Source organism: Pleurodeles waltl, chromosome 4_1, assembly GCF_031143425.1.
Source record: "Pleurodeles waltl isolate 20211129_DDA chromosome 4_1, aPleWal1.hap1.20221129, whole genome shotgun sequence".
Classification (NCBI taxonomy): Eukaryota; Metazoa; Chordata; class Amphibia; order Caudata; family Salamandridae; genus Pleurodeles; species Pleurodeles waltl.
The window spans coordinates 404,238,978-404,251,490 of record NC_090442.1 but is presented as its reverse complement, the minus strand read 5'-3'; the positions used below and the strand labels follow the sequence as shown (position 1 = coordinate 404,251,490).

At 42.3% G+C, this 12,513-nt stretch overlaps 1 protein-coding gene across 1 annotated transcript in view; it reads left to right on the top strand.

Moving 5' to 3' along the window:
- Window positions 1-12,513, top strand: part of SYT10 (synaptotagmin 10) — a 210,373-nt gene that overhangs the window by 17,036 nt on the left and 180,824 nt on the right. The window contains exon 2 of the mRNA XM_069228631.1: window positions 7,565-7,922. Within this exon, the coding sequence (XP_069084732.1) occupies window positions 7,565-7,922 (358 nt within the window). The remainder of the gene's footprint in view (window positions 1-7,564; window positions 7,923-12,513) is intronic.

The window sequence follows — 12,513 nt, the reverse complement described above, 5'->3', positions numbered from 1 at the left end:
GGAAGAAAAAGAGCTGTAATGGAAACGGATAAAAAGAATGTAATAGCCCAGAGCAAGGATCGGGAATGTGGGTGCGTCGACCCAAAAATCAGGTGCATGAGGGCAATAAGTTACTGGTAAAAGTACCTGATTTTATATCCAAATTGGGTGAGTAGGAGGTAAGTAGTTTCGGTGTCTTGTAGTACACGAACATCCAAGGTGATGCGTGCGAAATGCATAAGTGGAAGACACGTCTTAAGAAGGCAATGAAAGGGGACCTTGGTAAGCCCTGTAGAAAATGTATAAATATATATATAATGGTAATGTGTTGGAGTACCTGAAAATATCTCCAAGGCAGGAGTGGGAATGGTTAATGCCAAGTTAAGTTGTGTATCGATTTCAGTTTACAGAAGAATGCATCTGAACAAATCACAAACAGTTTAGAGGTAGGCATTTGAACGCCACGATACTGTGTATGTGAGACGGGTTGAAAAAATGCGAGATGTCAAGAACAAAGGTAGAGGGCTATGCACGTTTCCGCATAGTTAGGAATTAGTATCTATTAATTTTATAGATATTAGAGGATCGCTATAAGCGTTCCGCGACATTAGCAAGGCTGTAGCTACATAATCAAACATTCAGCACTTTTTCGTATTGTGCTTTCTTGCCTTCCGATAGTCCTGGGCACGTGCCTCAAGTTACAAGCAGTTCCAGTGGCACCTGACATAGGCGGGCTTTAAATGGTAGCTGTATTGCCTGGACATAGACGAAGGATTAGAGCCTAATGAACACAAAAGTAGCTAATGCACCAAGAAACCAAACGGAGTTGGCTTGCATGGCGGCCATATTGGATTAGTATCTGGTACGCTTATAGATGGCTGGTGGACTCGTATTAGCAAAAAACAAACAGAGTGGCCTGGAATGGTGGCCTTATTGGAATGAAATTCATAATATTGAACAGATAATAAGTCTAGACAGTGGAAGCCAGGTAAAGACTGGCGACTTAAAACTGACAGTTAATTCTAACTTATAAAGAGACTGCATACCCCAGAACAATTCCGGAAGATGTTGACTGAGGAAGTGCTACCCAAGTAAAAGGAAACCCAAAATATCATGAACGAACAGGAGGTGACAATATGTGTAAACAGTCTGACATAGAAGAACGGGCCACACATAGCGTGCATGTAGTATATTGTGTATGTTGTATTATAAAAACGATGTGGGAGACAAAGTGTGCGTAACCCACAGTCTGAAGAAAGAATATATTACTAAAGTACCTGTGATCATGCAAAAATAGATTGCGAAATTTGTTTTGACATGTACATACACAGTTCCAACATTTGTCTGTTCCTTTGTAATTTGTTTATTTGAAATTAAAACACCTTCGAATATTTGGTGTAAACCAAGTCCCTGGCCAACGGTTAGAGCTGTTATATCGTATACAGAAGTGACAAGTATACAAATGTGAATCTTAAATATGAACTGAGTCCCTGGCCAAAGGTTTGAGCTGTTATATCATAAGCACTAGGTTCTAACAGTATACATAGTTACATTATGGTGTGTGAGTGTGGTTATGCACTGCCAATCGTACAAAGACAATAGTCAGAGATGTTTATATCCCATACTGTAAGAACAGCCCTAAATCAAAGTAAAAGATATTGCCACATAGTGAACTCACTTAGGGAGCATTTCTAGGTCAGGAATACATGAAGTTCCCTGTCAGTATTTAGACCTTTCTCCACTGATAGTAATTTGAGTATCCATTTAGCTTCACATTTCTGTAATTCTTTGGTTCTATCACCCAATCTAGGCGATGTGGTGACTTGGGTAATGGCATGAAATCTGATGTTTCATCATGTTGAGAATTGAAGTGTGTAGCTAGAGGATAGTCAGTGTTGTAGTTCCTGAATGCTCTAATATGTTCTTGGATGCGTTCCTTCAGAGGGCGAATAGTGCTGCCTACGTAGATTAGTCCACAAATACAGATTATACAGTAAACTGTGTATTTTGTATTGCAGTTGATAAACTGTCTAATGTAGTGGGTATCGCCTGTGTTGTATGAGAAGGTCAGGGTTCTATTACGAGCAAGTTGGCATGAAATGCAGCACCCACATTTATAGAAGCCGACAGGTTTATTGGATAACCACATTTAGGGGTGAGCTTGTGTGAGGGGTGCAATGTAGCTAGGGCACATGATGTTTCTCAGAGTGCATCCTCTACTGTGAGTGACAGATAGTGTCTTACCTATAACTGCCCCGAACCTCGCATCCAAAAGTAACAAGTGCCAATGTTTCTTCAATATGCAAAATAATAGGCTACTGGCAGGACTGAATCTGGTAATAGGGAAATATCCCTTTTCCTGTTGTTGCTAGATATTTTGTATCCCCTAATAAGTAGGGTACTCCGTTGTTTGGAAACTATACGTTTACTGGCCCTGGAAAAAGGTTCCCTTGGGAATCCTCTATTATGGAAACGTTGTACTAACAGTTCCATATCTTGGGAAGAAATCTCATTGTCACTACAATTGTGTCTGGTTCTTATCATTTCACCATATGGGATGGCCTTAATCTGAGTACTGGGGTGTTAGCTATGTGCATGTAGGATGGAATTGCATGCAGTGGGTTTCCTGTACATTCTTGAAGAAATCTTTTTATTAGTAACGTAGAACAGAGAAAGTAGTTATTGAACACAGTCACATTGTTTCTTACTTCATATTGAAATGTCTCATCCAAGTTAACTCACCGTTCATTTTATTTTATTTGTTTAAATCAACCCTCTTAATGTGTGTAGGAATTGTTCTTGATGTGAGTTAGGGACATATGAGAACACTACAGTGGGCACACTACTGTAGAGTTTACCAATGAGGATTACGTAACAAACCCATATAGAAATTTGCATCACTTTCTGTGGTTCAAGGAGCAAATCCTCATGAAAGGTAACCTTACCCCACTCAATTTCCTGGGTGAGCTAGCCTGATACTGGGTGGGCTTTTTGTGGGCCAATAACCTTGTGTCTTTAAACATCAAGTGGGTCGATTGTAAGTTAATTGCATTATGGCTTTCAGAGGTGATGAAATTAGAAAGAACAAATGATGGATGGAATGCTGAACGATGCAAACATTTACCCCCCAGTCACAAAGATATGGGTTCAATCCATCATTTTTTGGCCCACCATGCCATCCCAGTTTGGACCTAGCCATATGCAAATCAATCTTGAACCCGTGGGAATAGTCGAGCCTGAGCTGACAAGCCAGGTCCTCCCTGGACCGGAAACAAGCATCCTGGGACCGGTTTTGGGTTATCACCCCTCAACAGCCAGGCTGGTTTGAATCCAGTGGTGCAGTGAGCATGGAACCCACGTCTGACCATACCCTGCCCACTCAGGGTGACAAAAGCAAATAAAACAAATGATGGACGGAATGCTGAACAATGCAAGCATTCACCCCCGTCACAAAGATCTGGGTTTAATCCATTGTTTTTTTGCCCACCACATCACCCAAGTTTGGACCCAGCCATATGCAAATCAGTCTTAACCCTGTTCCTCATGGGAACAGTCCAGCACAAACAGCCAACCCAGGTCCTCCCTGGACTGGAAGCATGCATCGTGGAACTGGTTTTGGAGTATCACCCCTAATCAGCCAGGCTAGCTTGAATGCAGTGGCACAGTGAGCACGTGACCCACGTCTATGTATACCCTTCCAACTTACGGCGACAAAAGCAAAAAGAACAAATGATGGACAGAATGCTTAACAATGCAAACATTGGGTTTAATCCATTATTCTTTGCCTATCATGCCACCCCAGTTTGGACCCAGTCATATGCAAATCAGTCCTGACCCTGTTTCCCATGAGAACTGTCCAGCCCGAACTGCCAAGCCAGGTCCTCCCTGGACCATAAAACATTCAGAGATTATGGTCATACAAATCTTTTAACAGGGGAATTAAGTCCTGTGACATTCCAAGAGAACAAATGTACCATCTGTTCTAAGGATATTAATGTTCCCACTGGGAGGAGTCATGTTTGCTATTGTTCCACCATTGTTTGTCCCTGTCTCTCTATGTGTAAGAAATCTACCCCTTACCTCTTTCCCATATTGAGATCACAATCCGACCTCTTCAGGACAGAACACCAATGTTGTCTTCATTAGTGTTGACACAATCCGCGATGGCCTGTATATCAGTCAGCAGCTTTGCAATAGTTTGGAGTCAAGTGCAAACTCCTCTGTTAGGGAGCTCTGAAGAGTGCAAAGAGGGCTAATAAAGTGTTCCTTTGTAAGGGAGTTGAGTCTCCTTTTTCATGCAACATTTCTCCCGTTAGTTTTATCAGGCTCTTTCAACCTAATTAATCCTTGCACTCTTCCCAGCCCCCTCCGTACAGAATACCAAATGTCTCAGGGAGAACCCACAGTACGAGAAGGATGTTGTGTCTAACCCTCAGCCAATCTCTGGAGAGTTAAGTCTCTGGTCGAACCATGTTGAAATACCGACAAATCAGAAGACTATCTCTTTTTCTGTGTGTCAAGTGTCTAACTAACTCTCAGCCAACCTTTAGAGGACTCAGTCTCGGGTCGAATCATCTTGAAATAGTAACAAATTCAAAGACTTTTGTCCTGGAAGCTATGCTTGCTCTAAACAATAGTCCTAATTGAGACTTAATGGCGCTATGCTCATCATTATTGACTGATACACTTCAGTGTGTGATGTTTTTACACTCCTTGGATTTTGATGTTTATCAAGGCCATCCACAAGTTCAGTCTGCCTCTTTAATGTGCTGGGAAAGAGAGTGTCTATGAAGAACATTTCCCTTGAGAGGCCTCCGTTGAGCCTTCGACATCATCTTTGTTGCCCACACAGCTGACCACATCCACCATTGGGCTCTTGGGGCTTCTTTCCCCCTCTGGATCCACGTAGTCCTGAGATATCTGACATCTATCCCTGAGGTCGGGCATTGGATCGCATCTGCAGGCTCCATGCAAACTACAGGTCCTCAGCAGAGGAGATGTTCTTACTATTCTCTCTGCTTATTACGGTTTCCCACCTCACAATGCAAAGATGTCAGGGACTTCTTGGGTGGCTGGGACGGCAGTCTGGTGAGGGAGCTCACTCCAAGAGCACCATGTGTGGCAGTCATTGCCATTGTTGGCCAAGGTAGTTGGAGACTATCCACAGTCGCCACACTGACAAGGTCAGCACTGTAGGTGCAACGTAGTTGTCCGTGTCAATGTCCTATTCTTGACCGTTTGCTATGAAAAGATGGGGCTATGGTCTCAATGTCATGCAGTCATTAGAGGACACAGTAAACATGTCCAATAAAGATTCTCAGAACTGTCATTGTATAGCTATGGAAATGCTTTAGGGCCTGATACACAAAGGTCAAGGAGCAATGTGCTACCATGGAATTACTCTTACATGAAATGTGAATTCCCAGTTGTCAATGGTTCACAAAGTCCTTTAATGTGTACAGGCATAATGTAGTGAAAGGGTTTACAAAGTGGCGCATTGCATGTATTGCGCCACTTTGTAAATATGGCGTGGGGAAAATGCAACTTTAGCGCTGCCTTAACATTAAAAAAATGACGCTATGGCAGTGCTAAGGTTGCGCTAAGGGCTCTGAAATATGACCCTCAGTTTGCTGTTTAGACGGTACTCCACCAGTCAAATGCAGAAATGACTGCTGGCCAAGTGGTCATGTCTGTGACTTGGACATTTTTGCCTGTTACCTTCAAAGTACAAAAAGGTTTAGTGGACGGCTGCCATCGGTTTTGATGGTTTTGTTTTTCACATCCAGGTTTTCCTGGCAATGATGGACACGAAAAGAAATCACATCCTCTGCTCTAAATCGAGCCAGCAGTGTGATGGCCTTACTCCGATGACCCCTGTTCCTTTGGGCCATCAAAGTAAGCTTACTGTCAGTGGAAACAACAGGGGCTCCTCTGACAGAAAGTTTATGATCTGCCCATCTGTAATTGAGACATGCGGACAAAGAATATTTAAGTACACTGTAGCTCTGTATGAAACATTCACTGAGCTCAGGCGACAAGCCAATAGCTCAACAAGTTGGTCTTTTGATACTTTACCTAGGTAGATAGAATATTATGATTTAGGTGATTGAACAGGACTGAGTACTTCATATGAAGCAATAATATAAAACATTTATTGTCAAAGCCAATAGGTCGGAATTTAACGTGTCAATGGGAGTAAACACAGGCAAGGAAACATAGCTATGCAGAAATGCTCTTCATACTTTAGTACTTTAATCCAAGACCTATTTGCTATGTTAAGGCTTGTTTATGTGCGTTTGCTAAGTAGTGGGTGTAAACCCCACATTCCTTCAAAACATACATGTTTATAGCAAGCTCTCAAAACCCTGTTAAACATTTAATCCTGTTTACCAGTTACAGTAATAAAAATGTTAACATGTTTCACTACTCTTACATGAATCTCATCCTTGTGTCCTTACATAGCGTAAAACAAAAGTACTCGGTGGAAGAAGGTCCTGCACGCCTGAAAAGTTGATTGGCTCCAAAAAGGAGCTCGAGAATATATTCTACTAGCGTTTATAGTACCATAGTGTTTGCTCCATGTGAGAAATTTCATATTTAATTTGACGTTCATTTTATCAAAAGTACAGTGATAAATCTGGAATTATTCAGGAAAAGACATTCGAATATTGTACAATATTTCTACATTGTATTACCTTTTGCATTTCTATACATTATCTAGGAAATATGAATCAGCTCTCTATCAGCACTAAAAAATGAAGTGTGACTTGTTAAATAAAAAACACCATTAGTCTGTGCTCTGGTAATAAGAATGGTCATTTTCATTATGCGTCAGTAAAATTCAGTGTTTTAGAAAATCCCTCTTGAGATTGAATTGCAAATTGACGCAAAATAACTAAAGCCAATATTAAAACATGAGTAGAATATGGAGGATATTTCTTCACATTTAACTCTAAGGATGTCCACGTGGTTTATTTATAAGTTTTGATAATGCTTATTCATAATTTGTCTAGCTATTTTTCTTTGGGAACTGTCTTAACCCCGATTTAATTGTTTAAAGATAAGGCATCATCAGTGGAATAACCTTGTTCAACATGCCTCCTCTTTTTAGGTCGAGCGCACAAGCGCTTTGACCTGTTACAAGTATTGTGGGCTTTTAACCATGCGCACTGCATGCCCATCACACTCACTCATGGGCTTGCTCAAAAATCCTTTGTTATCATTGGCAAATGCTTTACGTTTGTCACTCCTTGGGGCGGTTTGTAACCACCTTGCAGACTGTCCCTGTTACACGTATAATTGCACGATTGCCAATATGTTTGACTGTGAGCAAACTTCTTTTTCCTTTTGTGTGTCTGCTTTGAGCTCATGCTCACGGCGGCCATGGCGCTTTGAATCGTCTCGCTTATGTCAACTGTTTTACTTTTCATTTTCAATTTAAGTGGCAAGAAAAGTCCAGTTAGGAATTTACAACGCTAGTAACTTTAACTTGAGCAAACACAAGACCCATTGCATTGCAACATTGATTCAGGGTGCCTTAGCCAACCATGTTAATGACTTCTCTTTATCTTCTCATTCTTTGCAGACGTCTCAGTCAGTCTGCTTGCAGTGGTCGTCAGCTTCTGTGGGCTTGCCTTGTTGGTAGTCTCTCTCTTTGTCTTTTGGAAACTCTGTTGGCCATGCTGGAGAAGCAAAGCAGTTACTGCCATTGTTAACAGCATTCCTCAAAGTACCCCCAGTGCGCCTGCAGAGGTCATGGAAACAAACGAAAAGAAAGAGATCAAAGAAAATGGGAAACACTCTGTGAAGATCCTCGAGGCAGCAATGAAAATTAGCCACACTTCTCCAGACATTCCTGCTGCAGTCCAGACTGCATTAAAAGAGCATCTCATCAAACATGCCCGAATGCAGAGACAAATTACAGAGCCCACATCTTCTTCAAGGTAAGAAAAACATTTATTGATGTAAGTGTGGCTGTCTGGAACAGACCAGTTGAAGGATCTCCTGAGCTTGCATGGAATGTGTGATTAAAGTAAAGCAGACGTTGGTAGTCCAAGTGGATTTTAATAGACAAAGGGGCAATTTAGACCTCTGCAAATGGTGCACAGGTCTGCAGTAGAGGGGAGGTTATAGCCTCTACTCTCTGTCACAGGGTCTTCAGCCCTGTTCAGAGATTCTCACCGGCCAGGTGTGATCTCTATTCTGTGATGGGACCTGCCTCCATGGCGACTCCCTTCAGAGCACTGCACGTTTGTAAAGGGGGTATTACGTTTTTAGTGCTCACTCAGCAAAGATTATCGTAGTGAGATAATAAACACACTAAGCGGGAGTTTGATCTCTCAATACAAAAATAATAGTAATAAAAGCAAACTAATGTCTCAGATGCACGCAGTTTTCTTTCTGCTCATAAAACCATTCTGTATTTCCCTGTCCTTGTCGGGTATTCCTTAGATCTCGAGCAGGGACAGGGAAAATAAGTTACGATCGCCCATGCCCCGCCCCCACCCATCCCCGGACCCTTCACCTTGAATACCACAGGACATTTTTAATTGTGACCTCCTGGCTCCTCGATAGATGGGCGTCAAGTTCAGAGGGGTACAATGGTGGAGCTAGGAGAGACTTCTTAGGTGTAAACACAGTGCTTTCTCTGACTTTAGAGGGGCACAAATGGAAGCTCGGTGAGGCATGGGCACTACCAACTTACAGCAGTAGTACCGCGCCACAAAACTTAACATGAGGCTCAAACCTGTCAACGAAAAATGCATACATCTGGCAAACAATCTTCAGGTCATCTTAACTTCCCATGAATGAATACATTTATATCCACCGAGCACTATTCGTATAATGCATTTAGGGATTAGAACACTGACTTCAAATAGTACATTGTTTCTGCGTTTAAAATGTATGCCTCTCTGATCTGTGGTACACATATTTTGTAGATTTAATTTGTATCTCTAGTAAAATATCAATCAATTTAATGTTCATCTTCTTTGCTGTGAATGAAAACTGCATCATCTGAGATTAAGGAATGAGTCCGATGTAGCTGAATGTAATTATTACGGCTGTTTCCAATTCATAATGTTACCAGCGAACACGCAGTCCCACACTCCCCTGAGATAGAAGGTAACGGCCTCCTAACACCATGGTAACCATTTCCGGATTGGTGCGGCAGGCTGCACAGTTTACCAGTGTTCTGTAGCGGTTTACAAATTGTGTTCATTCCATTGTACCATGTGTGTCTGATGCTGTCACCCAACTCTGCATGTAAAAGCAGCTAATTAGTGTTGGTGCCAATATAATAGATTTAGTGACACCAAGCCAGGGGAAACACTACCCAATTATGTAACATTTATGGGCCTCTCTGGACACGAGATGCTTAATGATGCACGTTTGACATTGTTTTAGTTGACACGATTTTCCATTAGGTTTGAAAAACTATGCAAATTGATTTTCAAGGAATAATCATCTTAAAATATGAGATGCACTGAAATACCACATGAGTATGACAAGTACTTAACACAAGTGTCGGTGTGATCAGTTATTTTTGGGATCTGTTAAGCACAGCGCGCTGCTTTTTCCGCCACATCACGCCACTCAGTGCTTAATTTGTGCTTATTGTTTCCGGTGCTGATTACCGGCACTTATTTTTGAGGGCCAGGGCTTATTCTTCTGCCTCAAGCATTTGCTGCGAGCAAAAGACACATATGGGAAAGAAGGAGGAAGAGGAAAAAGAAAAAAGCATCACAATGGGAGAAAGCAGAAAGCTGCAAGAGTGAGCTGAAGGTGCAGGAAGTGTCACATTTAAATGCCTCAACCCCGTGTTTAAGAGGAGGGCTTTGAACACCGGCACCTTTTTATTTACAAATTAAGCGCTGACGCCACTGGTAGTGTGAAAGGTGGCTTGTAATAGCCAGAACTAGATGCTTGATTGGCAGGATAACAGAAGTGGCAACCTAGTGTAAAGGGAGGAGGGATTCGAATAGTGTATTTAGACCATAAAGGATGGCAGAAGCGTGTCTTCAGGCATCTCTGGAAATCTTTTTGAGGCTTAAATGAAGCTTAGTATAGTCTCAGAAGGTCGGAAAGTGCATCTTGCATCTTTGTGAGAAGGTGGTAAGTAGGTTCAATGAGGCTGACTCTGGCATCATGGAGGCTAGTAATGTTGAAAGACCACTGGTAGGTAGGCTACAGGGTGGCCACACAGTGCCCTTTTCAATGTGCGAAATTATTACAATTGCAAAGGGTGGAAAGATTATTTTAGGGTTTGGTAGTGGGTAGTGGTAAAGAGTGGTAAGAGTAATTTTAGGGTTTAGTGATAGGTAGAGGTATGGGGTGATAAGGGTAACTTTAGGGAGGTTGACATGGAGTAGTGTATAATGTAAAGGATCTATATTCATTTGTTTTATAAAAAAATATTAAAATTACTTTATCTAAAACTATGTTGAATATGCATCTTATAATTTGAAGGCAAGTTAATAAATTCGTGTTTTTTTAATCCCTGTGTAGTCAGCTCAGTATTAGTTATCACAGGGTTATTTAGCACAAAAATATTTTGGACTGATTGGCATATGAAAACAATAAGGGTTAGGCGGCTGTAATTAGTAATGTCCTTTGTTCCCCTGTTCCACACCCCATATCTCTATTTTCAGGGGCCTTTTACTTGCCCAGCATAACTCCTTCTGGATTGGACTGGCAAGATCGCAAGGACAAACAGTCACAGGCTTCTCAGGGAGGTAGTGTGTGGGGCAGAAGCTCAGAATTTAACAACCACCAAACATGCACAATAATTTCAATGCCCTGCGCAGTGTTTCTTTTTCTAGCAGATAAAGTATGTTTTAATCTTGCAGCAGTACTTAATATACAACTATTCATTTCAGCATATGTGGTAATGAGCCTGGTCATGACTCACCTCTTGTAGTGCTTCAGATCCTCTTTCCCCACTCAATGCCATCTCCCTCCCTGAGTGACCAGGGAGTTAACCCTCAGAAATTATGGCAGATGCATGAGTAAAGTTCAGATGCAGATCAGTGGTGCCAAGCAAGTCAAACGAGAATCAGTTCGCTTGTCTGAGTTCTAACACCCTTGGTGGTCCAGCAGATAGGAATCCATTCTCAGTCCCTCATGATCAACTAGTGAGTACTCAGCTGTGCGATTTTCCTGCAGTCAGAGGCCAGTATCAGACACTCAGATGCCACCAATCAGGCATTTGTTTCACATGGGTACTACTGCAGATGCTGGCCCCACAGTGGTGGACTGTCCAACTAAAGAAGCTCATTCAATGCCAACTGGGCAAATAGCCATACCAGAGCAGTTGTAGACCCGCTCACACAATGCAAACTTCATAGCAGTTGCAGCCTGATTTGGGCTAGGTGCACCTCACAGCAGTTGTAGCCCCATTGGGCCAGGCAAACCTTACAGCAGTTGTAGCCCCTATCAGGTAAACCTCAACGTAGTTGTAGCTCTGATCGGAACAAGTGACCCTCACAACAATTGGAACCCCAAATTGGTCAGGCCAACTTCACAGCTATTGTAGCAGTTCCTGCTGAGAGCTGCAGAGACAGTCTTCAGCATAGATCACTCCTGGCTTTGCTGTCCAATCATCTGCAATCTCTGGGTATCCCTTCAACTAGGAACACACAGGAGCCCCACCCTCGACAGAGCCAGTCAGACTCCTTCCTTCTGTCAGCAGGCAGGCGCCTAAGCACTAGGCAGACCCTCAGCTCCTCCAGGAGAAAGTGAAGACGTCAGGTGAATTTTCCTCACCCACGAAAGACTGACAGATACTAGCCACTGGTTAGGCAGCAGTCATTCGATTACACTGTGGAGCACTCTTTTCCTTGGTCACGAAGAACTTGGAACTTGAGCAGAGTTGGTTTGGTGGGCCTCACTTTATGCACCCTTTCTGGATGGGGAATATGGATCCATTGTCTCAATTGTCAGAACTAGTTTGAGGTGGTTCTTTAATGTGTCCTTTTCAGTCTTCTCTCCAGGCACACTCTTTATGTAAATCGATGTTTTCATACCTTGAAGCACTGGGGAGTTCTCAAAACTGAAGCACCCACAAAATGAAGTGAGCGGCTTCTGCACCTACTTGTTCTCAGCCTCACTAAAGAAGTAGAAAAGGAAAGAAAGAAGTACAGACCTGACCCAAAATCTTTTTCACCTTGAAACACATAAGCTGCAGTCATATCCTTCAGCCCTACCATCTACCAAGTAGCAGTTGTCGGGGGGGGGGGAAATTAGCAGCCCCTTGCTATCATAAGTCTTCAATTAATTTCTGAAGGAAGCCGCAGCTACAACCTTTTCACTTCCTTGTCTTGATCTCCATCCAGATTAATGCAGGAAATACACATCTCTTCTCTCTGTGTAGGCTATGAGTATGCTTAATTGTGTGTCTTGTCAAACCAGGGACATCCAAAATGTATCCAAGTGGTTTCATTACACAAATACATTACTGCAAATTTCCTACCAGCACACTACATATGCTCGCCATACATGCAAGATGTCAGCACAAGTTCTTGATTGTTCACATAA